The following is a 26352-nucleotide window of genomic DNA, read 5'->3' as shown; positions in this document are numbered from 1 at the left end:
GACTGACTGGAGACAGAGGGGGTGACACTCACGGTGACCAAAGACACAGCGAGGAAGGAGCACTAGACAAGACGCAGACTGTGACGCAGAGCAACTGGTTCTGATAGTGGAAAAAAATCGGTAGTAGCTTTTGATGTTAAAACAATGGCGACTGGAAGACATACCTGCCAGCATTTGGGGTGTAGTCAAAGATTATTATTAAAAAATATAAACAAACCGACTCAAGTGTCTTACTGAAGCTGTAGATTAGGTTAAACAAAGAATGCACAAAGCAGTGATGGCACACACATCTTAGCGGGTGGGTAATTGGAAAACGTCCAGGCTGCGTGTTTGGAAGCTTGTCTAAACAATATAGAGCTTCACCGGCTGCGCTGTATAAACACTCAGGCCTTGACCCTTACGAGGAGTAAGAATTCCTTTAGCGAGAGTTCACCGAGAGGCTGTCAGCTGAGCTCATGTGCTGGGAGAATGAAAGAGGGCAGAGATGCTTCACAATTATAAATCTAAAAAAAGAGACAGCCTAGCGCTCCTGGAAAAGAGGTTTTGGGTAAGTCATACAAAGCATCTGCATGCACGGGCTGTTGTCCAGTTAGAGTCTGTGTTTATAACACTTTTCCAAATATGACAAAGGAAAGAAGTGTGAGGGTTGTCTGTGCTGACATATTAAAGTGTAGAAATCCATCCACGGTATCATCCCATTACCCCTTATTCAGCAGTTCTTAGTAGCAGCCCAGGGTGTGGTCGTGCCCTACATCTTCATTAAGTCAGCTTAAATAAGCAGCGCTGTGCTCTGCGGTTGAGACTACGGTGACCCCGGGCAACTGGGGACGAGGACCCCAGCATAACTGCCAATAATGGAATTTCCTCTACTTCCTGTATTCCTCCGTGCTGCTGTGCAAACACTGCCTGTCCCGTGGGGCTGGGCAGGATTGGGAAAGTCAGCCTGTTTACCCATCACCCACCTGGCAGCCCTTGAGAGAGAACAGAGCATTCGGACATATTTTCAATTCTCTTCTCTTTCTCTGTCAGCAACACATACATGCTGGAGTTCTTGCAAATGGTAGGGCCATTAAACATCACCAGGACTGTTTACCCTGCTTTAGTGTCAGCTGAAGCATCTACTGGTGCAGTTCATCAATGTGGATGACAATACACAGGAGGCCTGTGTCCTGCATGTTCTGCGTGTCTCTTCATGTCTTCTTTGGTATTTAGACAACTGGATTTATATTGGTTTACTTTTTCCACACCAGTGTCATCACCTACTTTTTGCTTTCCACTCAGGTACGAAGATGAAGAGCTACAGTACCTCGGGCTTTCACAGCATGTGTAAAGTGTCACTTCACTGCCAAGAAAATCAGTGATTCATATATTCTTGGGTCTGAGGGTCCACTGAAATTCACACATTTCTTTGCTGGAACTTCTGGGCTTTTCACCACAAAGCTGACTTGGTCCAACTGTTAAATAAGCCGAAACCCACCATGGCAGAAGCATTCAGATCCTTTCCTTTAATGAAAGCGGTCATACCTCTCAGAATGACAAATGTGTGCATTCAAAATAAATGAACGAACTGAACTTGAAGTGTTAAAGGTAAAAGCAGTAATTATGTAGAGTGGTTTATATTAATACAGCAAACTCTTGGTGTATTCCCATATTACTGCTTACATGAAACAATGATTTTGAGTACATTTTAATGAACTCATCATGTTTAAATTTTACTCCCAAACTCTACAACTGCAGCTTTTCATTTACACATGTGGACAGCTTTGATCATTCTTTGGTTATATTACGATGTACCGTATACAAATCTTATTCTACACGAACCCATAATTGGCACCCAGTCTAATCTCAATGTAGTAGTTTAATCTAACAAATCAGTAGTTCTGCTTTGTGTGCAAGGCTTTCTGTAAAGTAAAAAATTAGTAAGTTAAAAATGTAGCCGAGTGCTCTGAAAAATACAAAGACACGAGACATTTGTCACGGGTCCAGCTAAAACTGACTCCTTAAAATATTTCAATAAAAAAAAGAAAAACAAAACAAAACAGAAGCCAGCAGAGCTCCTGAAACCAATTCAGCTCCACAGTTTTCTGACAGCTTGTGTTGCAAGAACAACAGAGCCATAACCCACTCCACTCTTAAATATGAGGGGAGTACAAGTTCACGCTTTGCTCACTGGAGAAAAAGCCTAAAGGGAGGGTTAGGAGCTGACCTTTACTTCGCCAGAAAGGGGTCACATCATCACCTCAGACTTCTCCAGTAGTAATTAGAAGTGTGTGAAAGAGCATACAGCGGTAAATCTTCTCACCGGCCTCGTTGTCATCTGCACGTACTGTTCGCTTCCTGCTCCCTTTGTGCAGCAGAGAACTTTGACTTATCAGGTTCCTGAACAAAATGAGGCTCCGGGGCTGCTGGTAATCTGACACTTAAAGTCAGTCGCTTTCATTAGATTAACTTTGAAACCGAAACAGACTCACTGTTTTTCTAATATTTGCCTGCAGCGTGTATTCTGTTTAAATTCAATTTCGCCATTGTTGGGGGTTTTAAATCCTACCACAGGTTGTATCTTTTACCGCGATGGCCTCATCCATCACAGGGATGAAAACCCCCCACAAAACATCCAACTGAAGATAAATACAAGGTCCATTTTGGGGGGGGGGGGGGGGCAGAAACCCCTTCCTCATGAATGCTGTCAAAGTACACCATCTGACGTGGCGTCTCGCTCAGCTACAAGCAGCCTTTTTGACAACAAGTGAGCAAACAGACGTGAGCAGAGGCAGAGGTGGACACTGTGAAATCGATCCGCAAGAAAAATCTCTCAGGTTCAATGTGGGATGGCAGTGGGTAGATATTTCTTTAACAGCGACAGAATGCTACAATCATTAGAAGTCAAACTATGTGAGGAGCATCACATCCCCATGAAGGTCAGGAATAATCCTCACTTTATGTACACATATATCTAATTAAATGTGGCCCTGCGAGAGTAAGAATAAGTCAAGCTTGTGGAAATACAAATGTGTGTTGTGCCTTGTTCCCATGCATACAGCTCATTTGTTGATGACATGGTGTGTCTGTCTTAAATGAGTCAGAGGAGCGTTTGACAGCTCAGCCAGAGGAGCTGCCCTCTGACACGGGACAGCTGCTGCTCCTCCTGCTGGGGCTCTCCGGTTTTTTATGCTTTCATCTTCACTTCTACCTACACAGCTCAGGCAAAGCTTTAAGCTCCCCAGTCGTCACGCAGATCTGGCTTTCCCACTGTTTAGACTGTGTTCCTGACATATAATCATATAGTCTTTTTAAATAAACAGTCCTCGGGAAAATGTACATCACAGCGGAACACCAAGGCTATCCATCTAATACGTGTGTGCAAAATATGGTTTTGTAAATCGTTACGGCCTCAGCTTCGCTTGTACGTTACTAAAGCGAATAAACAAACTGTCAGATTTTTGATATAAATATGTGAACCAGAGTAAATAAATAGCAGATACTTCAAAAATCACAGACCTTCTGCCAGAAGTTGATGTAGAAAACTTCCCTGGAGAAGTTCAAGTAGATGTTTGTGTCATAGGCGTCATCGCCAGCGTTGGAGATGGTCAGGTTCAGAGAGACGTTCTTCACTCCTCCAAGGGCCAGATGGGGTTTGCTATGCAAGCTGGTGGGTGCACAGAGTAAACAGTGTACTTCAGCAATTAAAAACAATCACTTGAAGAGCAGTAAGTAAAGCTTTATATTAAGTAGCCATTTTTCTTTGAAATTTTTAGTGTACAAAGAGAAGTGCACCTGCAGGAGAATAGCTGTTTGTTTTTGGAGCACAGCAAAGAATATATGCAGACAAATGAGTTGTTAGGATGACAGACATAAACTGTTGAGTAGAGAACAGGAGATAGATAATAATGGAAAGGGAACTCCCTAATTATGGAAAAAAAAAACCTATGGATCCTCTCCAAGCATGCGTCAGAGTTCCACTACCCACACCCTCATGGCCTATGATGTCAGCTCGCTTCCTTAGTACTGGAAGAAAAGAATGAATCTGAGCTACGAAGTAAAATGTTTTTACCCAGAAAGCAACAGTTTCCCATGAAGCCTCAGATCCGCGGCACAGTCGTCTGACAGGCAGTTCTTCTCAAACCAAGTCTGAAAAGGAAACAGTACAGTACACAGTTAAGATGACCTCATGCCCTGAACACACTGACTCCACATTCAGACTAGGGGGCGGTGTTGCTTTGCTGTGTGAGCTATCCAGTAGTTTTGCATCCACAAAGCTATCTTTCCCTTAATTAGTCAGAGGATGGGCTTTGGTTTAAATCATGAAGGGAAATTTAAGTCAAGCGTTAAAGTCTGATGCAAAGTTGATGAGTTTCAGATAAAACGGATTCTGTAGATGCTGAAATGCAACTGCCTCGCTCTTTCAAGAAGTGCATACACCAGGGGAAACACATGTGGTCCAGGTTAGAGGTGCTCGCAAAGAAAATAAATGAATCAGTCTTTTTGGACTCCACTCAAGAAAAGCTAACACAGGCAATAATAAGCTGGTAACCAACACCAAATCATTACAACCCCACATTGGAGCCATTTCCTTCATTCCTACTGTGGTTTGCAGGAAGACACTTCTGTCTTTTAATATCATGTTTGGCGGGGGTCACTTTTAGTCAGGAAATGAAATATATCATAAATTGAGCTGGTAGGAATTAACTGTCAACCTTTTACAATAAGAGCAAGGCACACTTAAATAGACAGAAAAACATCTTATAAGTAATATTTTACTGTATTTGTGTAATTTGTGAAAATAGAATGAAAATTACAGTGAATGTGGATTTAGTCTGAACTTATTTATCGTACTGTTACACAAGATTTCATTTTAAGAATGACAAATCCTCTGATTCCTGCAATTTACTTTAATGATGGGATCGCCTTTCTTTTTTTCAAAGAAGTAACTCAGTCAGTTATCGGTTTTGCCTCAAGATCCTGCTTTAATCCTGCAAATATTTGAAAAACACACAGTGAAATAGCTGGGATGTTCATGATCCTCAAAGGCAGGCTACTTTAAATCCAACGGCTGATAATATTTCTCCATAAAAAGTCAGCATCAAACTTTATTAGGTGTTGCAGATACTGCTGTGAAAAACATGAATTTTACTCTTCAGGATTCGTTTAAAAGCATTCCCCTTCACTTCACACTTAAAAAGCTCTCCGTACTTCATTCCTCGCTGCAATCTTGTTCCCTTTCCTCCATCGCAGCACTGGAGTGAGCGCGGGCAGGTCTCGCTCCTGGGGTCCTGTCAGCACGTGGGTCCCCAGGCTGTAAGCCACCTCGAATGTGATGGCTGTGAACACGTCCTTTACGTCCTTCTGTGGAAAGCAAAAACAAGGCTAATGCAGGGGAATCTGTCCAACCACAGACACACTAAAACTAAATGTAACCTCAGATATATAACTGTCATGCAGCTGTCTGGGTGATTGCAGTAATTTAACATCTTTCTCCGATTAACGCCTGGCGCAAAGACACATTACACTGCAGATTACCGGAAGATCACACAGTCTGAAAATGTCATATCGTAGTGATCAGTCTGCCAGGGCTGCACGCAGACACGAGTACACTGATAAAATCACGTGAATTGGTTTGTATGGATGGCTGACACATCTCATCAACATCAATTCATCATTGGCCATCGTTAAGTATGACAAAAGTGCGACCACCACTGCAGATTCTAAGCAAGGAACTTTTTTTTCTTAAAAAAAAAACCCGCTGGCACTGCCTCTGAGAGATATATTGGCATTCCTGGCGACTCCATCTGAGACCATAAAAGAAGTGTTTGATTTGGCATCAGGTTTGGAAACAACACAGACAGAAAGAAAACAGAGCTAAATGTGATCAAATCCTGCATCTTCATTAGATGACAGCACTGAAAGACATACATGGGAAAAGCTGATACTGATGTTGGTTTTTCATCTCTTTGTCTACTCAGCTCTTTGAAGGCAGCTTGCCGGGTCTGGCTCTGGTCTCGCTATCTAAAAGCCGCAGCAGAAAAACACACACACACACACACACACACACACACACACACACACACACACACACACACACACACACACACACACACACACACACACACACACACACAAGAGCTCCAACTGCAACCGGTGACTGATGTCAGCTAACACAGAGCCAAGCCCACAATGTCAACACAAAGGGCTTCCCGGTGTCTTCCGGTGGCCACTCGTTCTTTTGCACTTTCTCTCTCTTTTTGTCCACCCACCCATCCTCTTTCCTCAGGCAGGCACAGGGCCAGTCTGGGCTTTGACATGAGGCATCACCAGTGCCAAACCCACCCAAATCATCAGCAATGAGAGAGTTATAGCAGGAAAGAGCAAACGTTAGTGCAGCGCATGACAAAAACAGATGATTTAAGGCTCATTTGGGAAACGGTGCCCGGCACAGATAAAGACAGATAATATCGGAGCGTTTTTAATTAATTTCTGCCATCGTGTGCTTGGATCTCCTGCCAAAAAATAAATAAATCTGACTTCGATTTTATTTTCTGGATTAAAAAACACAATCATTTTCTTAATTATAATAAGTTACTCAGGTAGCAAAGAAAGATGGCGTCTTTAAAACCTTCATTCAGAAACAAGATTTTCAAATTTTCATCTCAAATCCACCATTCAGTTCATTCTTCTCAGTGTTGTTCTACTGGCAGGTCACCTAAGCTGGGAGGTAACAAATTTGTGACACAATTAGTTATTGCAGGATATGTATGAAGCACTGGCAAAGCCCTCAGTGTTAGCAGCAATTAAAGCCGAATGCATGAAATGGCCCCTTTCCGCTGGCCTCTGAGTGAACTGACCCCCTGGGAGATAACTGCTTGGGTCTCCAGTCCCAAATTCCCACTGCTTATCTCGCATTTTCACAAGCCACAAGGGAACTGGAGGACGTAATGGCTAGAAATAAAAGTGGGGTATTTTTGCCCAATGTCCTGCCTAAAAGTGACCTCTGTGTGCATGTAAATATTAAGAAACATTCCAATGAGCTTGCTGTTGTCAATCATAACAGAGCATCTGTTTTTGTAGAGATGTAGGATCGCTTAATCGTTGACACACCGGACCAAAGACTGACCAATTGACTCGTGAACTCCCAAGACTAACAGCGCACTCACATTAGAAGAACCAGACTCTGTTTGGTAACACTTGGCCTAAGCTTTTATTATCCCTGGATCAATGCCGCCAATTGCCCCACCCGGATCCGCACCCCTCGCTGGGCCATTTACTCCCACCTGATCCTTCTTTTAGTTCCTGTATTTATGGAACAGAGGAGCTCCTGAGGTCTAGCTGAAAAAGACAGTGGCTAGTGTTTACCGCCTGCTACCTATATTATTATGGAAATCGAAGCAATAACTGCTCCTTACATGCTGGTGAAGTTCAGAGGCAGACTTGTGAGAGGCCATTCTGCCACTCAACAGGCTTGCACTGTGTTAAGCCTCATTTAAACACAGAAGCCGCAGGGAGCGCCACGGGTCTCAGATCAGATAGAGCAATGACATGAGTGGAATTTCTGATATTTGGAGCCCAGTAATTCGAGTTAAACATATAGCTCTGAATGAGCCCTAACACTAGTTGCTCAGAAACAGGGTCTAGCATTGTAATCATCAATGGCTACCACACAAATCCTCATTATATGGCTCATTATATGCAATATCTGTTTCTGTTGGATTAAAAATATTTTTGTCCCTTTCTATCTCCTGGTCTCAGTCTGTGGATGCTGTAGTGAGTTTTTAAAATTTCCCACACAGATTTAAACCATGTGAAAAAAAATCCATCTCTGGAGAGAGAACTGCCAAAAAAAGGCTAAATATTCTGCACCGTCACTGAACAGAGGTCTGAAACTTTTGATCATCTCTGGGGCAAAATTACTCATTAAAGGTTCCAGTCAATACTGTGGAGATGCCAAAACTCAGCAGGAGGCAGCTGTTTTCCAGCAGTACTCACCTTAACTGTAAATTATTGGCTGTAGGATGAAAAATCGGCACATTAAAGCAGTTTGCTTCTTTTACAACAGGCTCGATACAAGTGCTTCCTGGTTTATTATTCATATGTATTTAATTCACAGGACACAGATCAGCTTGCTATGCTGCATGTTTTGAAAGAAAACAAGTTAAGCTGAACACTCCCTCGCTCTGGAACAAGACTTCTGCCAAAATACTATTTCTGTGCTCCGGTTCACACTCAGGACCCATTTATTTGGCACAACAGAGCATAACTCACACCTTTACCAACCACTCTTTTCCCTTGACATTCATTCCTGCTCCCCAAATGGATTTTTCCCACACATCCATAACGTAAGCATAAAGTACAAAGCTTGCATGATTTTAATGAACATGGCTACCGTGTGAATTAATCTTAGCCTTAAACTCTAGTGCTAGAGCTAGACTTTCACATGTTAATCTGATCAACAAGATGGCAGTGCACCAAGCTGCCCCATTCATGCTCACGGAGCAGCTCCATCATGGTGGGTGCGGGGAGGATGACATCAGACTGCAAAAGGCTCTGATCTGCACTTTAAACGCCTCATGCTTGGCTGAAATGAAGAGCTCCATTCTTAGCCAAACCATTCCCTCAGAAGCATATAGCTTAAGCCTGGTCATGGGAAGCCTTTATTAACTTGGGAGGGAAATGTGAATACAGCACTCCTTTTAAGGACAATAGATGTTTGGATGACTTACAGGTTGAGGCCGTTTTATTTGAGGGCTAAATGCCAGGGAACTTTTTTTTTTTTAATGGAAAAAACCTTTTTTTCTCCTTATGTGATGAATGGATCCAACCTGTTAAAGGTAAGGGTGTATGCTGAGACACTAGGAGACAACGTGAAATTGAAAGTATTTATAGTAATGTCTGCAGCATATGGCAGGCATGCACTTACGCAGCTTATCCAAGCGTGCCCTTTGAAAAAGTCTAGAAATAAGACAATTACAGAAAGTTTTAGTGACAGAAGGTCAAAGTACAGCAGCTGCTCTGCTCAGAATAGGTTAGCAGATGTTGAAAGGCCTGGAATGACAAACTGAGTGGGAGTAGGGAAGAGCATTGTCTGGTTGTTTCTGCTAGAAACCTTTGGAGGAGTCAAATAGGAGCAGCTTCAATCTGTCTGTGAAAATCATCCTCATGTGTCATGGCAGAAAGATTAGAGACTGGACCTGTGGAATCATCATAATTCCTTAAAAAGGCAGACCAGCAGTCTTCACTCTTAAACCGGAAGAGATTAAAATCACACATCTCTTACCGTATAACAAATTTGACAGTGTTACTTGATTTATCTGCAATGAACACTCACATCCACAAAAGCCACCCTTTACATCCTGCTAAAATCCCCCAAACTCTTCGAATTGTCATTCCCAGAGGCAGGATATTCTTTAAAAATCTAAATAACTTCCTCCAAGGACATTGTGAAGGACTTTACAGTGGGAGTAACAGCAGACCTGTGAGGTTTCTCACCATTAAGCTTTTATTGTGGTTTTCCTCTAATTTTGTTACTTTAACTGTGCCTGAGGGCACCATTGTTCTCTCATTGTCTCGTCACACAGTTTCTATTTTCCTTTAAAGGAGATTTTGTATGTTTTCTGCATTATTTTGAGAATGAATTGATTTTTAGAGTAGGCCAAAGAAACTGAAAAGTTGATACTGTGAAGATGTACATGGTGGTTGAATGCTCATCTAGTAGACCTGACCTAGTAGGAGTGATGTTGAGTTGTGTTTCTGATCACACGGTGTCTAGAAAATCAAATGTGCCCTTTTCCATTAACTATTGTGGTTTGACATTTGGCCAGATACTGAGTCAGTGACATCATTTTCTTCAAAGACGTCACTACATATGGCCGATAATATAAAATATAATAATATAATAAAATGTCACATATTAGAAGGCAAACCTAAAAGCTAATCCATGCAACAGTTGCAGCGCATTTTTATCACATAGTGTAGTTGCGTTTGCGCCCACTTGATTGAATTCAGACCAATATTCACTCAGTCTCAGCTCTGTGTTGTTCTTCAGTAATTCCTGCAGGAAATCTCTGTAAACGTAGCTGTTTAATGAGCCACTTCTGTCTGCTGGAACTGGTAGAGTACTGGTGGGTTTTCGAGCTTTTAAGCAGAAAGAAGCTGCCCACTCTGGCCAAAAGCAACACTATGAGTCTCAGTGAGAATAAACCAAAGCAATAAAATCATTGTCCTACCTGCGAAACAATGAACTGAAGCGAAACAGCTCTATAAAGCTGAGGGGAACTGCAGGTTCAGGTGATAAAGTTTTGTTGCAAGTGAACCCTTCGCATTGTTTTTTACATTCTTCCATTGATATATCGGATTTAAAAAAAACTGTCGGCATGGCAGCTTTGAGCAAAAACGTGTCGTCTGAAATAACAATATGAATCTGTGAAACTAAACATGTTCTTTGCGGCCTGTCTGGTTTACAAAACAGAAAATGCTCTTCGGCTGTAATACCGTCAGTCTGTCCAAAACCAAATGATTCAGACTAATCTGAAAATGCCAGACTACCAGTCATTCAAAATGTATGCAGCAGGCCTTTGAAAACAGTTCCCATTCAAAATGAGCCATGTTTACTCCAACCAATGGAAAATATTTCACTCTGTCTGATGTTAGTTGTAGAGGCAGCGATTCTCAGATGCAAATCCAGCTTCAGGCACCAACATGATTTATCACACACTGCAAGTCCACAAGGTGTTTGACACCAAAAAGAAAGAAAATCCAGACTTGCATCAGACTGATGACACAAGAGCAGTTCATCGTACAGAGATAGTTCTGCTTTTTAAGTCCATGATACAAACTAATGTGTGGATTGTGTAGTTCTGGTAATTAGGAGTAAATTGTGCTTTCAGTAAACAGGAGTGGCCTACTGTGAACGTTTGAGCAAATAAACTTCTACTGGTCACTGTGCCACTTGGACAACATGGAAAAATTATGACAGAAGGGAAGTTTCCCATCAGAATCTGTGGTACTGTTAAGGTCCTAGACTCATGAAGTGTTCAATCTCACTTTCCACTTGTTTGATTTCATGTTTTCATGTTTTGTTCAATGTCCAGTTTCTCATTTCAAACGCCTGACAAATTCACCCTGAGATTAGATAATCTTTAATTTCAACCCTGCTTTCACCCTCAGTTTTAACAAACAGAACACTGAATCCTGAGCGCAAATTTGGTCCGCCGCTGTTTCTGTGAAAACATAAATGATCCAAATCCTATCCTTTAGCTAAGGCTGAGTGACGCTAGACGCTGTGGTGCATTGTAACGTCTCCCATGAGCAAACACGTATTTCCTCCAGGCTAAAACAGATAAATAGTATAACTGGCAGGAAACGTATACCATCTGTCCTGTCATGCGTGAAACCACATCACGAACAGCATCAAGACATACTTGTAATGCTTTCATGACAGCGTGGAGACAGGAAACATTCATTTGCTTTGAAAATGCTGATCAGAATCCTTCTCTCACTAAGTAAAAGAAAATTCCCCTGAAACACTCACCTCTTTGCTTCAGACTTCCAGTAATTCAACTCCCTCCTAAATAAAAAAAAAATCCCACGGGTAAGGAGCTATAGATCTTGCCTTCAGGAATTCGAGAATTTATTGCTTTTTAAAGCAACGTTCACCTAAATACAAATTACAGAAAACTTTTATGCTCTCGTATGCATCATGAAGAAGGCATTCAGCATTTGACCCTCAGACAGTTAAAGCCACAGCTGGGATTTATAAAGGAGGAGAGAAAGGTGCCTCGCTTCCCCTGTGGAAATTCGCAGATGGAATTGGTTTACTGCTCAAACATACCAAATTCATCAGCATGTTATTTTTACTACATTCTATCAACAGCAACTTGATTTAATGCCAGCGCTAACTATAGCTGCATTAGAGTAATATCTGGATTTGAAATCTAGCCAGCCACCTATAAATACACAGATGTTTTCCCTCATATCTCGGTTCGTCCTTACTCGGCTCCCACACTGTGACACTCTTAACACATTTTTTTTTTGTTTCTGGTCTATTTTCAGCATCACTACTACATCTCATTTAAGCACTTCGCAACATTCTTGAAATGTTGGAAGCTGGAAGGCGATGCAGTGGAAATCAGCAGCTGAAGAAGTAAATAAAAATGGAATAACGTGTACTGGTGTATAACTTCTTCATTTCTCTGCACAGAGCTCCTGTCACCATCATGTCCGATTATCTTTAATCCCTTGGCTGATGTCTATTGTAACCTGAGTGACATGTGCAGAGTCACCACAAGGACACGTCCTGAGAAGCAAAACAAACCTAGCTGAAAAAAGGAAAGAAAAATCCCAAGGAGATCCTTTTAAGGAAGCTTAGCCAGAAGTCAAACACAAACGGTGTGTCCTTAGCTAGCTTTTAAGTCTGTACTGGAGAATAATAGTGATGCTAGTCACAATATGGAAAAAAAGAGCAAGATAAATATGAGTTTATCTCTATCCAAATGAGATATTACAAAGAAATACTGTTTTAAAATGTGGCTACTTGTATTTATATATCTGATATATTATCTGGAGGCAGATAACAGAGCGATAATAGAGTGGGAGTCATGAGGGGATTGGCTGGCTGGAGAAATATTGAGAGGCATCAGAGGATTTTGTCAGCTGGTGATGCTGGTACAGTGTTAAATAGCTGTAATTAACATTAACATGTTTTTTTTTTTTTTGCTACAATTGATTAAATAATTTGAAAGCTGTACAATATATGCCAGAACTGTATAGAAGGTTGTGTTACACAACCAAGCCAGTCATTTCGATGGTTTGGAGTTTAATACTGAACTCAAAAAGCAACTCAGTTTGCGTGCAACATCACCAAAGTAAGGAAATCCCATGTGACTTCTCCAGTCTCTTTAAAATTGAGACTGAAGAACTCACTTGGATGACTGACAAAACATTTCTCGCACTGAAAGCGCAACATCCACATGAACAGAATCAACTTTCTGGGATGACACTAAATGTACAACAGAGAGAAGCATGGACAAAAAATCCAAGTATTACTGTTCAAGTAAAAGTTTGGATGCTTTATTGTTCAAACTGCTATTTCATCCAAAAATAAGGCTGCTGACAAACTGACAAACCTATCAGATACAGGTGATAGTCACAGTGAGAACTACAAAATTTGCTGGCTCTTACACAATTCTTGAAAAACTATTGTTTATATTTCGATTGTTGCTGTTAGATGTTAGCCCCCTTCCCCTAAAAGAGTGCACAAAGTGTTTCTACTTTATGGACGTGTTTAGAGCTGGATAATATCCAGACTTTGGCACAACACTCACACAGATGTATATGCGATCAATCAGGGTTGCAAACATAAAGACTGCCATGACTGATCTCGGAGAGGTTAGTAATGTTAAAATTATATTTGACCATTTGCTCAACCCTGCTTCGTCCTAAGATTTTACATTGATTGTCATGCAATTTTTAAGAGCTGTGCACTGTTTTCATTTCTATTTGTAAAACAATTGCATATATGTTTAAGAAGCAAGCTGCATTTAATTGCGTTATGTGTTTTCTTTTTACTTGAAGTTATTGTAAAGAAAACTAGTTTTCTTTACAAAAGCGATGTTAATTTTAGTAGATTTTTTTTAAATGATGTAGTACAAATTATATAATTAAGAATGTGTTTTTGATGTTTAAACTTTATGAAAAACTTCATGAAAAAAATTATGTAACGTACAGAGAGATTAACGTCCTTCGAGATCCTGATTAATCTCCTTTGCGGATAAACAGGAAACGTGTTATCTGTATTCCTACGCATTTAATTAAATGAAAAGCACAACTGCTAAAAGGCTGAGGATTCGTTTTGCTAATTTGGGCATCATGTTATGGCAGCCTAAAAGACACCACACTGTAATAATGGGTATTTATTGAAAAGGGCTGTTTCAGTCCCAGGAGAAAACATTGCTCTGATGGATGAGATACCAGCAGGGTGGAGCAACTCAAAATGTGCTGTTTTTAAAACAGCAGTGTGTTTGAGAGTGCGTTTGAGTCTATCCCATCCTGGTGATAGAGGACATCTCCAGATGCTTCCTGCAGCTGATTTCATCACTGTGTTCAAATCTGAGGCATTTTTACTTCACTGTTATTGTTGGAACCATTGTTTTCTGACAAAGCCGTGATAAGACCGCAGCACACACACACAAGTTTATCAAATCCACCTGATGAACGTACATTACAGTCTGTGCTGCATATAAACAACCGTCTTGAGTATATATTTGTTCCATTTCCTTTTTGGCAGATCCTGTCTGTTTACACAGGAAGGGGAATTTAATGTTGTCACCACCAGATGTAAACAGACACTATTAGCAAACAGCAGGGAGAAATAATAATGGCAAACCTGCTGGGTTATTAAAAAAAACAAAACAAAAAAAACGTCATTAAGACGTATCACAGCATCACAGGCTGCTCTTACGAAATACATACTCTATGTTTCCTCTGTGGTGAAGTCGGAAACATGGCAGGAGAAACTCTTTCATTGTGGTCAGACTTGGCCACCCATTATGTAGCCTTGCTGTGGCATCATGTGGCAGTAACCCGGCCAAAAGACTGCAGAAGCATTTTGCCCGGCGTGCTTAGCTGCCAAAATCAACAAATCATCAAATCTGCCCAACCTCTGGTCGCCTTGATATGAGTAACAACGATAGATTTACTATGGCAACAACACAGAGTAAGTGTAACAAGCAGCCATCCCAAAAATAATACCTCGCTTGAAGCTCGCATACACACATATGAAAGGAAATTAACAAGAACTCTGACTTGTTTTATGGTAACAAACGTCTGCCGGCTGTGCTCTCACAAAACAGCCCTGCAGAAGAACTGTAATGTTCATACTGGCACAGCCATGTAGGGAAATCCTGAGGAAAACATTTCCCTGAGCTAAAATTATCCTGAACAGCTCTTCTATAGCATTCAGTAAATGCTATTATCATTCAGCTGAAATCATTTATATGATGCTGCCCATGACAATTTCTACTTGATTTATTGTCACTGCACACAGCTTCAGTGTTTTTTGATTTTTTTCCATTATATACTTAATAAATAGGTGCTTGACTTGCTGCCAAGTGTAGCGGAACAGCTGGATTTGATTACTTTCCTGATATATGCTTCCATTGTATCAGCTCTCTTGGCCTGAGGTAAATGAAACGAGGAGACCAGTGTCAAGGGAATTGCACATTTCTGTTGAACTTTAAAGGGGCAAACAAAGCAGGCAGTGTGGCTGCAGCTCTGAGTTTCCACGTGCCAAACTTTGACTTTGTCTTTCTGGACACTCTTTGAGATGCAGCCACAGGAGCTCCTGGTTTGTCTTACTCTGTTTGTCTGTGAAGAGCAGACTTGGGTCAAACAGTAGGTTCAGATGACTTCACAATTGTTTTGACTTACATTGATTTTATTGCTATCGTTAAATAGAATTAAGTAAGATGTCATTCACTCAAAGGTGTAATATACAAGTACTGTTACTTTCCAGGTCTTCTAGGATGCAGACTCATGTCTAGTAAACCACACTTCAGTGTGTGTCTGGAACTAGTTACAGTAAAGTAAACCGAGTAACTAAACACGCACATCAAGTAATACATCAAGGCAAAGTGTGCACTCGGGATCACTAATGAACCTCTAATACATTTCACTGCTTTTCATACAGTCTCATTGATATTCTTGTTGGCTGCTGTTCACGTTCGATGTTGTCCTAAAGGCTGTTTGCTGAAATGACAGGCCTTTGGAATTTAGCCAAATGAGATATGAATGACGTATAATACAGCACTAACGAGCAGGTAAATGGACTTTTAATTTAATTCTGTAACTTCACTGACCACCATCAGTCCATCTACTTGCCCTTAAACAGTCACTGCGCACAACACGAACGTAGGGTCATGATTATCATTCAGTCGACCGGAAAGGGCGTTGGAGCATTTAGCTTTGACAGAGAGATGGCCGTGCTTTAGATACCCCAATAATAGAAGCAGTCACCAGAATGTAGTTTGGCCGACGTTTAAATATTGCAGTGGTGCCGAGCAAATGTTACTGCAGGACATGAGATGTAGGACACGGTGTATATAGGCCAGAGGAGAGGGGGCCAGGCAGGATACTTTACAAGCTAAATTAAACAGACAACTGTTACAGGCAGGGCTTTAGTTGCCTATTTTAACTCCTCCTTGGAGCCTGTGATGCATCTCCAGTGCTACACAAAACCACTCATGACCACAAATGGAGCTGACTTTTGGCATGATTTCAAGGCTCACGTGTGCTCAACGGTAATGGGACTGCTGGAGTAAAAACATGCACGATGATGGATATATGGCCAACGATGTAAACAGGGAAGAACTGCACAAAATATAACAATGGAATAATTAAACTCATATATTAAAACAACCAATGAATCAAAGCCACTTGTGTATAGCCAAACACTATTTAAGACAACCGATGGGCACTGATGACCTCCATTCAACAAAGAAATGTATTCACAGCATACATGAGTTTATTACTTTCTTAAATGATAATAGGAATTGATTAACCCATCATGTTTTACATAGATATGCATGTCCTGACATTTTGTACAGATATTTGTGGTTTACAAATGTCATATCTTAATGATGTTGGTGATAAAAACATCCATCTATTCATCCATCCATTCTTTTCATCCTTATCAGGGTCGCAGGGTGGCTGGAAACCCAACAATCGTTTTGGTCATCCATTGTAGCTGACCATTTTGAGAAGAATATTTTTTCTTTTCTGTTTGTTTGTTGAACCACTTAACACTGATTTGTGAATCATTCAAGCATAAAAGAAGCACCCAAGTCAAGGGATGAATACATAACAGACAATTTAGTAAACAAACAATTTTAAATTGTATCTTTAGGGACTTTGTTACTAGCAGCCTGATGAAAAAACACAACTTGCTTCCATCTCCTTAGTTGATTCTATGAAAGATAACACAGATCAACAGGAATAAAATCGCATAATTCCACCAACAATGTGATTCCCAAAGAGCTATTAGCCAAAAACTTAGCATATCTTGGCATGGTGTAAAAAATGAAAGACTAACTACAGCACATGAATAGTATCCAAAAGTCATGTTGTTTAAAAACATTAACAGAGGACCTGACACAGGATGTCATCTGATCCTTCAGTTGATCGATCTACTGTTCACTGAAGGTTTATCAGAAATGGTCTTAGTGGAAAATTGACTGTCAACAAGCCATTCTTCAGAAAGGGAAGCAGAGAAAAAAGGCTATGTCAATTCCAAACTACAAAAGAGATGGACTGAAAATCAGTGGCAACACTGCCAAAGCAGTAAAGGTATACCTCGATAGAACAACACACAGTGGGGGACTGTCAGTCATTGATTGGCCTCCCCAGTGACTGGACCTCAACATTATTGAAGCAATGTGGGAGAACAGAACAAAAGGAACACCCAACATCCAAAGAAGAGCTTTGAATGGCTTCAAGAAGCCTGAAGAACTTTTCTTGAAGTCTACTTTTTAAATCTTTTTTAGTTTTTAGTCTTCATAAGTTCAGGCTGAGTTAATGAATAAAGGTGGTCATACCAAACATTGACTTTCAAGCTCATTAGAATTGTGCAAACTCTGTTTTTGCACTGTTTAGTCCTGTTTTTCCTGTACTGCTAGTGGATGCTACAAGCTAGCACTGCTACCCTAGCAATTCAAAACTGGTCCCTTTGGGGACCAGTTTTGAAAGAAGCAAGATACCAAAAGAAGCAAGAAAGAAGCAAGATACCAAAATAAAAAACCCATGGTTTGAATGGAGCAAATGTGTTTGTCTTGCTTTTTAATGTATCTGAATGAAGAAACGTACCTGTTTCCCAAGCATTTGCACTTATTCTTGTTACAAAGGTTAAATGTGTAGGTGTCCATTTGTGAATAATACTCCAAACATTCAAGCTGTTTTACTACTTGGACTCTGTCTGTCACAATAGGCTGAGACTCTGTGCAGCAAATGTAATGTACCAAGTGAACATAATTGAACATCAAACTGAAGAATTTCTACTAAAAGTTGGTGGTTTGCTTGTTAAATGAATCATTTCCATCTCATGCACAGCACCTCTGGTCATGTGAACTTCCAATCACTCATCAGTCATCATGGCTGATTTCCCTCCCTAAATGTGAGGTACAACTCCAGCAAAAGCCAGCATGGAGTTTATTTAGCTAAAAATAACCAAACAAAGGCCATCTGGAGGGCTGGTATGTTGTTAGTGATGCCAATGAAAACATGTTTAAAATGATCAAATTGAAAGTAAGAGGAATTACGCTTGAACAAGTTAGACACTGAACTATTTGCTTCTGTACTCTGTACCCTCTGAAGAACTCTTGTTATGCTCCTGTGTTCTCAGCACGTCATGATTTATTGAACACACTATGACCAGCTTTTTTTTTTAACTTTACTTGACTTCAGATGGTCAAAGCTGAAAGTGTGTGCTTCATGCACATTATGTGGAACTAAGACAACTTTAACAGTGTATTATTCAGTTTCTGAGCTCATTTTAAGGAATTTGATGTATAAAGTCAATAAATGGCTTCAGCACATGGTCAGCAGCTCTAAACGTGAGTGTATCTCGGAATAACTCAGGGCCTGCTTCAATCGGCTCTCATGCATCAGGGCTTGAGCAGCCAACCCCAACCTGAGGGTTTTCCATCAGGAGCACCAGCGTGCAGTTCCAGTTGACACAACAGCAGCCCAGCACCCTGCTGTGACGCTAGTCTCACTCTTGTGTTTTTACTGTACGTTTAAGCTGAGAGAAGGGTGGGGGCGCGCAAACCCTCCACCCCTGAGGATACAGTCGAGGAACCAGCTGGTTTCCATTAGCATACCTCTTCTAGGGAATGGGAGGATTGGCTCATGTGGGCAGACACATGAGTAAGATAAACGATGCGATTGGTCAAGCACACTAGACCCTCTGTGAGAGCGGAGCCAGATCACCTCTGATTATGGTGATTCTTTAGCTCTTCTCCCAAACATATAATGTATGATGACAAAAACTCATGACAGATAGTTATCATGCTAAGTTCTAATCTTTGGGCCCCTTTACTTTTTATACATATTTAAGGTCATTTAGCCTGTAAACAGTCTAGCTAGGTTGCAATTTGTGCACCACACCTTCACAGTCCTGTGTGGCTTTTCACCTTTGGATAACTTCGGGGGTTTCTCTTGTGTGTTTTGCAACCAGGCAGGTGGAATCTGAGGCCATATTCATCAAAATCTATAAATAAATAAACAAACCAAAGAGTGGAAGTCCTTTTACACCTCAGTCAAGCCAATCCAAATGCACCATATGTTACCCCAAAATACACTTTCCACCTGCAAAGTTAAATATTTGCCAAACATTAAGGTATTAAAGCATGAAAATGATTTGTCCTCTGGACAGGAGTTAGAAGAGCAGAACAATACCACTCTTTGTGCAAGGCTAGAACCAGAAGACATTTAAACAGGTGGAAACAGGTGGAAGCAGCTAGTCTGGTCCCTGGAAAGACTGCTAATGCTGTGATCAGACCAACATCAAAGTGCAGTTTTTATACAGCGCCTTTAATTCACTAAGAGCTGCAAAATAGACGCCGTCCTTGAAGCAACATCTGGCCTGATGGATGGCACTTACACTACAAGTGTGTTTGTGTAACAGCTAGAGAGATGGCAGAGATAAGTGACAGCCTTAGGTTAGAACTGAGTGATGATGCAGTCGCCCACCCATAAGAAGGTAAATGTCAGACTCAGTCTGGGCAGAAACACTATTTTATGACTCCTGTTAATGTTATGTGTGCTGAACCTCGGTTGAGGACAAGTGAAAATTTAGTTTGAAATGTTAAGATTCTCCTGTTTGCTAAACTATACAGGCATACTGAAGAGCTTGGATAAACACTGGGCTCACTTCACTGAGTAAACCCTGATAACTGTGATAAGGCTGTCTTTGGAAAAAAGGCAAAAGTCTTGCTTCTACAACTCTTCGGTGTGCTGTACGCTCATTACAGTCTGACTAGTTAAAAGCATGAGAGGAAAGCGTGGTAATGACAACCTCCCTCAGTTGGCAGCTCGGCCTCCCACAGAGAAAACGCCTGGAGAGCACCATTAAGAGCGCCAGTGAAATTTACAGGCCTGCAGTGGGCCTCCGTATTAGCGGAGGTGAAACATGGATGGTGCCCTCAGGATGAGGACCCTCTTTGTGGATGTGAGACTAAATCACACGGGAACACAATAACGGGACTATGCGATGACAAAGGAGACTCTGTTTCCTGTTTCTGTCAGTTTCTGCAGATACACACTTGAGCAGCATGGTTTCAGGAACCATCAAGCGACTGACTGTTACCTTTAACCTAACCCAGCAGGGTGACACAAATAGCTTCCCCGCAGATGCCCGTTGATCCGTGGCCTTAAGCTACAGCAGTAAATTCTCTCACTAAGAAGAGGCATGTGATGACCCTCACTTTACTACTTTATTCTTTTTCTTTTTTTTTTGTTCGGTCTATGCAAACATTTTAGCTGGAAATGTGTGGACTTTGATGGCCTAACCAAAAACTACATAAATAAATAAAGACAGAGGAAAAATAGACCACAAAAGCAGATCACTCATATCACAAATCAACACTACATGGTGGGAGTGCTCAGGGTCATGGGAACTTAACAGAGATCAGCCGAGGACACAAAGAGCAAGTGGACTACCCAATCCAAACACAACCAGCGCAGGACCACACATACAACCCAAACTTACCTTAACGTAGGCGGTGTAGCGCTGGCACTCCTCTCGGTTGATGTCCAGGCTGAGCTGGTGGCTCATCTGGCTGATCTGAGATCCACTCTGAGCAAAGTAGACCCTGGAAGGCTGGCCTTTCAGGCGCTTTTCCACATCAGCCGTCAAGTTATACAGCAACTCTGAGAGGAGGCAGAAAACACTGTAAACATAGCATCAGCTGACGATAAATAGAAAAACCAGAAGTATGCAGGGTTTGGTTTTCTGGTAACTGCCATTAAGACATGAGAAAGAAAAAAAAAGTGTTTATTGCAGTGAAATTAAGACAAGTAAGAGGGAAGATGGGAACATTTTTTGGTCAAATTATATGATGGTGCTTTAGCTTAACAGCAGCACTTTGTTCAATGTTGTTTCAGTAGATTTAATGTGATTTGGCAAAATGGCTTGCTCCTGTGATAGAGCCTGACTAAGCACTGCCACTGAAGAAATCAGGAATCTCATCAGTGACGATTTAGATTTTGAACGTTCAATTTTTCATCCACAAGCCGGAAGATATTAATTGGAGCTGGGCAGAAGGTCTTTTATTAGTGTCGACTCATGTTAACAGGCTTTTGTGATGATATTTCAAGAGTTTGCAGTTAACTGACATAAGAATTAATGAAAAAATGTTGAATTTTCCAGCTGGTGGGACGGTACTAATCTTATTATGAAAGAAAACCTAGTAATAGCTTTCCTGCTGATTCCACACCTGGCTTTGAGACACAGAACAACGTCAGATCTGTTTTGAAATCGTAACCTGACATCACCAGTGTTTCTGTTTCTTTGCCCTTTTAAATCCCTTCCTCTCAATGAATCAACTTCATTCTCTAGTAGTTTCGTGAAGAGGGTGTCATACTGGTAAAAGAGTGGGCGGGGTGGCAAGCACACCCAAGTCGGACCAAAGCCTACTGTTTCCATCGTCCAACAGAGGGGACGCCATGACCTCACTCCAGAGGAGGCGAATGAAGGTTTCGTTATAGGAGTCACCAAACACACGGTGCTGCACTTTCCATGGTGTTTCGCCAGACGACTAAACAGAGAGGCTTTATTCCTGTGAGCCAGGACATATTCATTATGTAACGACAGGGTTCCTGTTCCCCTGGGGGGGGCTGTAAGTGACTACACCCAAACACTGGAACAGGACTGCACCTCAGCCGTCAACAGTCACCCCACCCAACAGCCAGTTAGCAAATGTTGAAGGGTAAGTCATAAGCCATAGTGACACTCAGCCTCGGCCAATGGATGTGATGCTCTAACTCAAAAAGATAACACATTACATGATGGTATGTAATGTGTGGTATAAAGTGGTAAACACTTCCTGTCTTAGGAGTAGGTGTGGTTTGGAAAATTGTGTGATGTTATCCCCTCTCTGCAGAGATCAACTGACAAAGTTGATGTGGTTGTGCGTCATGTGATGCTACTGGCCAACACGTTCTCATCCCAACGCGTAACATGTGGGATGAATAGCATGTGACAAATCGTAGGTATGTTACGTGTTCGGAGGCATGAGAGCTGGATGGAGTGAATCTATACATGTAAATATCTTTTACGCTCTGATCATGAATCGCTTTGGAAAACTTTACGTGATAGGGTTAAGGTTATGGTTAGGTCTGGAATGGAGGGCTGGAGCCTCTGCTTGAAGCGTGTGTTACTGCCGCGAATGGCATTCGATTGGATTCAATTGATAACCCAGAACGTCTGCCAGCCGGGAATGAGACTGGCAGAGGTAACCAGGAACATATCTGTACCATGCCATACAAAGTCTGTGCTTCTAAGTAAAGACTTGCCTCCAACAAAGTTAATTTTCTCCAGATTTGCTCTCCTGGAAAATGTGAAAGCTTGTTTTTGCTGCTGAATGTTTTTCTTTGCCATTCATAAGTCTAAATGTCAGGTTATTATCCCAAAACTTTGAGTTCGTATATCAAAATCTCTAGTTAGGTATCTGAAAGTTTTGAGTTACAATCATAACATTTCAAATTATTATGTTAACATTTTAATTTATCTCAAGATTTCAGGTTAGGTATCTAAAGGTTTTGACTTACTGACTTAAACTCCTGAGGAAATCAAAATTTTGAGATACAAAACTTTAAAATTTGAGATAATAACTCAAAGTTTGGAGACGATACCTCGAAATTTCAACTTACTAACTGAAATTATGAGATACCTAACTCAAAATGTTGAGATAATAACACAAAATTATGATCTCTGGATGGAAATAAAAAAGCCTCCTAAACGGGTGAAGCTGGGGCAAAATCGATGTGACCAAAATACAGAACGATCTCTTGCTGTGTGGTGAGTTAGCAACGTCATTTTAATCAGCGCTCCATATTTGCATTAACGAATGTGAATTTCACTTTTGCGGTGATAAGAACATATCTGCAGGGATGTGAAACGGTTGTTACTAAGCAACAACAAAATACTGATATTACTTTGGCACATAACTCCCTTAAAACCACAATTTTATATTTTTATGACATTTGGCTTTGCAGACTTTTTTGTTTTTTACACTGACTACAGTAGTACTTACATTCTTTAGGCTAAGCTAAGCACCTCTCATTCTTTGTGTACAGACCTGAGGAGACTATTAACCTTCACATGGATGTCTTTGACGGATCTCTTTCCTTATCTACCTTACTGTCCAGGTTAAATCTTTTACGGAAAGGTGCGGCAGCTGCGCATGCTTCATCACATCATTACCTATTTGTCCAGGTAGCTGTCTTCCTCTGAAACGCATGCAGACTGTGACGTTGAAGCAGTTCATGTTCTGCTGGCTCTCGTGGCACTGTGGCACAGTTATGTTGATAGAGACAGGCAGGAAGATGGAGACATCCACTGTAATCACAGGCCGCGACCTACGACCACAGATTCCAGCACAGGAACACAGTGTGGGATAGACTGACCATTAAAATGACTCTGAAGTGGGATAAAGTGGCACTCTGCTTCTCACAAATATTGCCGTGTCAGAGAGAATTATCCCATTACTCACCTCAGGAGCACCACGCTATCTGCCATGAAAGCTCCGATAGTAACATCTGCAAGGCAATAATACATAAAGAAGATATGACATTAATGCAACATTTGCTGACAGCGCTTTTGACACCTGCAAATCCACAACAATGCACAGAGCTCTTTAATTGTCACGCTGTCTCAGTCTGCATGTCAGCTGTGGAATGCAGTAAACAAGATGCCTCAGTCACAAGTCTGAAACTGTTACTGCGTGACAATAACAGGATAAAGCCACGATAAATATTTAAAAATGTCATCCTTTTTCACTTTATGTTTCTCATTTTGCTTTGATGTTCTTGTGTGGCTGGGAAGCTCTGTTATGACCATACCTGCGTATCCATTACCGTCCATGTCCACATTGCCAGAGATGGACTGGCCAAACATCTGCAGACCAGGGTTTACGCTGCGCCCAGACAGTTTCTGGAACACATGATACCAGCCTTTAAATAACACATGTGAGCCAACAAGGAAAAATGAGCACTTCTCCTGTTTTTTGTTTTCCTTTTTCTTTTTGTTGTACTTAAATGAACCTTTCCTAACAAGTCTATAGCTGTGATTCATGAGGGTTGGGTAAATACACCACCGTCAAGCCCATGAGGAAATGGCTGTGTCTTATTTCTGGGTCTAAAAGTATTGTGAAACCTACACATGTTGCACACATACACACATTCAGTATGTATTTTCATTACCATGCATTGATCAGGCTATAAAGAAGCTAATTAATCTGGAGATGAGGAGAAAGCACGTCACAAAATGATGCTGCTTCAAATCAGAGCAAATTATATTTGCGAGTCCTTACCATTGAGTATTTTTTGGTTATTCCTGTGGCGTCCCCATGGTAGATATAAACCGCTCCTCCATACTCATCCTCTTTGGGCGCTCCTATGGCTACATCTGAGGAGACAAATAATACACAAAAAGTGTTTCTGTGAAAATAAATGAATGAAGACATAAATAACTGAATGAGTGCACAAAAGCTTTCATTAATCATCTGTTTACTTTCTGCTAGCCAGTGCCTGGGAAACAAGCTTTAACTGTAAGACTCATGATAGACAATTAAGTGTTGTTAGTGGCCATAAAACTTGTGTGACCTCTGAGAAAGTGGAAACAAGGCTATAAAGTGCTGGCAAGCACTGAAACACCCTCCCATTAGCCCTTTTCAGCAGAAAATCACATATAAACTTGCTTTTACAAACCAAAACACTTCTACGCCATGTGGTGCAGCACAGCGAAGTAGAAATGATAAAAGAATTATTAAGGAAGCATTACAGAGATTGAATTCAAGTCTTGAAGTCGTCAGTGTGAGTCTACAGTAGTTCTTGCTAATTAAATGGCAGCAGTTAGGTTGTAAATAATCGCCCGCCAGGCAGCGAGTGTGTCTGTGGCGAGTGAGTGACGAGTTACAAGATGAGTTATGCTTCCCAGCTGCCATCTTTCTCGGCAGACTCACACATGCTGTGCCAGGCTGCAAGCCTCCGGGCATATCTCACACGGAGATGAAACCAGGCAGGCAGAAGCTTCCAGCTTGGAGTGTGAGATGGAAGCCAAGTGGAGCCCTTCAGAGCAGAGCCAAGCGAGGGAAGAGCAGACAGAATAAATGTATGTGTCTGCGTGCGTGTGGGTGATTCGGTTTGGGACTCCGTGCCCAAAAGGGTGAGAGAGGGCAGTACTCTCTACTTGCCACAGCATATTAATAAAAAAAATGTGTGTGGAAATGAGGGGTTTTGTCGCACCTACTGGGCGACCATCGCTCGCTTGTGAGCTGAAGGGAAGAGAAAAAACTGTGTGACTTCATTATCCTTTACATGACAGAGGAAAAGGCTTTGTTTCATGACGTCAGAGCAATGTCAGTGTAACTGCACCGCTGCAGCTAAGTGTTTGTCATTCTTCAGACTGTAGATAAATGGTCCACTGGAGAATTTTGCAAGCTCACAGCTTTGCTCTGATCTGTCAGCAGTGACAGATGAGAGTTCAGATATGTCTTATTTGGTTGAGCCTCTGAGCTATTGTTTAAGCATTAAAAAGACTATGAAAGATTTTTATAAAAACAAAACAAAACAAAACAAAACAAACCCCAGATGTGAAGTTTCTCTTTCGTTTACAGCTTCACATGTCGGTGAAGTTCACCTAAAAGCTTCATATAATTAAATCTTTCATTTGCAAAGCAGAAAGCTTTAAAAACATTGCTTTGTACCGACCTTGATAGCCGTCGTCATCTATGTCTCCGATTGCGGCAATGCATTCTCCAAAGTGTGCATTGAAAGCGCTATCGCCAGTCAACACGCCATCTTCTTCCATGACCCCCTAAAACAGAATCAGCCAAGAGAACAATTTATATCCAGATCCAGCAGAGGAAAAAAAAGAAAGCTGCAGTTACACAACTGCAGCTTTTATTTGATTAAATTCCTTGGCCACCGCTGCAGATAGCAGCCTTTCACCCAAATGACTTAACCAAGAAGTCGCTCTTGTTGCAATAACTCTTACACATAAAGTGTACAAACAGGAGCGGTTAAATAACGCCACTGCTGAATCTCACCCCGCTCCACTGTTTATTATATGATAACCACAGTCAGGAAATAATA

At 41.2% G+C, this 26352-nt stretch overlaps 1 protein-coding gene across 1 annotated transcript in view; it reads right to left on the bottom strand.

Annotated features, from left to right (window-relative positions):
• Positions 1-26352, bottom strand: part of itga9 (integrin, alpha 9) — a 48765-nt gene that overhangs the window by 11183 nt on the left and 11230 nt on the right. The window contains exons 10-18 of the mRNA XM_063491245.1: positions 25969-26074; positions 24570-24664; positions 24100-24190; positions 23751-23796; positions 23462-23616; positions 20747-20907; positions 5191-5343; positions 4052-4128; positions 3499-3646 (exon numbers count right to left, since the gene is read on the bottom strand). Coding sequence (XP_063347315.1) covers positions 3499-3646; positions 4052-4128; positions 5191-5343; positions 20747-20907; positions 23462-23616; positions 23751-23796; positions 24100-24190; positions 24570-24664; positions 25969-26074 — 1032 coding nt within the window. The remainder of the gene's footprint in view (positions 1-3498; positions 3647-4051; positions 4129-5190; positions 5344-20746; positions 20908-23461; positions 23617-23750; positions 23797-24099; positions 24191-24569; positions 24665-25968; positions 26075-26352) is intronic.

Source organism: Pelmatolapia mariae, linkage group LG13, assembly GCF_036321145.2.
Source record: "Pelmatolapia mariae isolate MD_Pm_ZW linkage group LG13, Pm_UMD_F_2, whole genome shotgun sequence".
Lineage (NCBI taxonomy): Eukaryota > Metazoa > Chordata > Actinopteri > Cichliformes > Cichlidae > Pelmatolapia > Pelmatolapia mariae.
The sequence above is the reverse complement of the archived record's forward strand: the minus strand, read 5'-3'. Positions and strand labels throughout refer to the sequence as shown.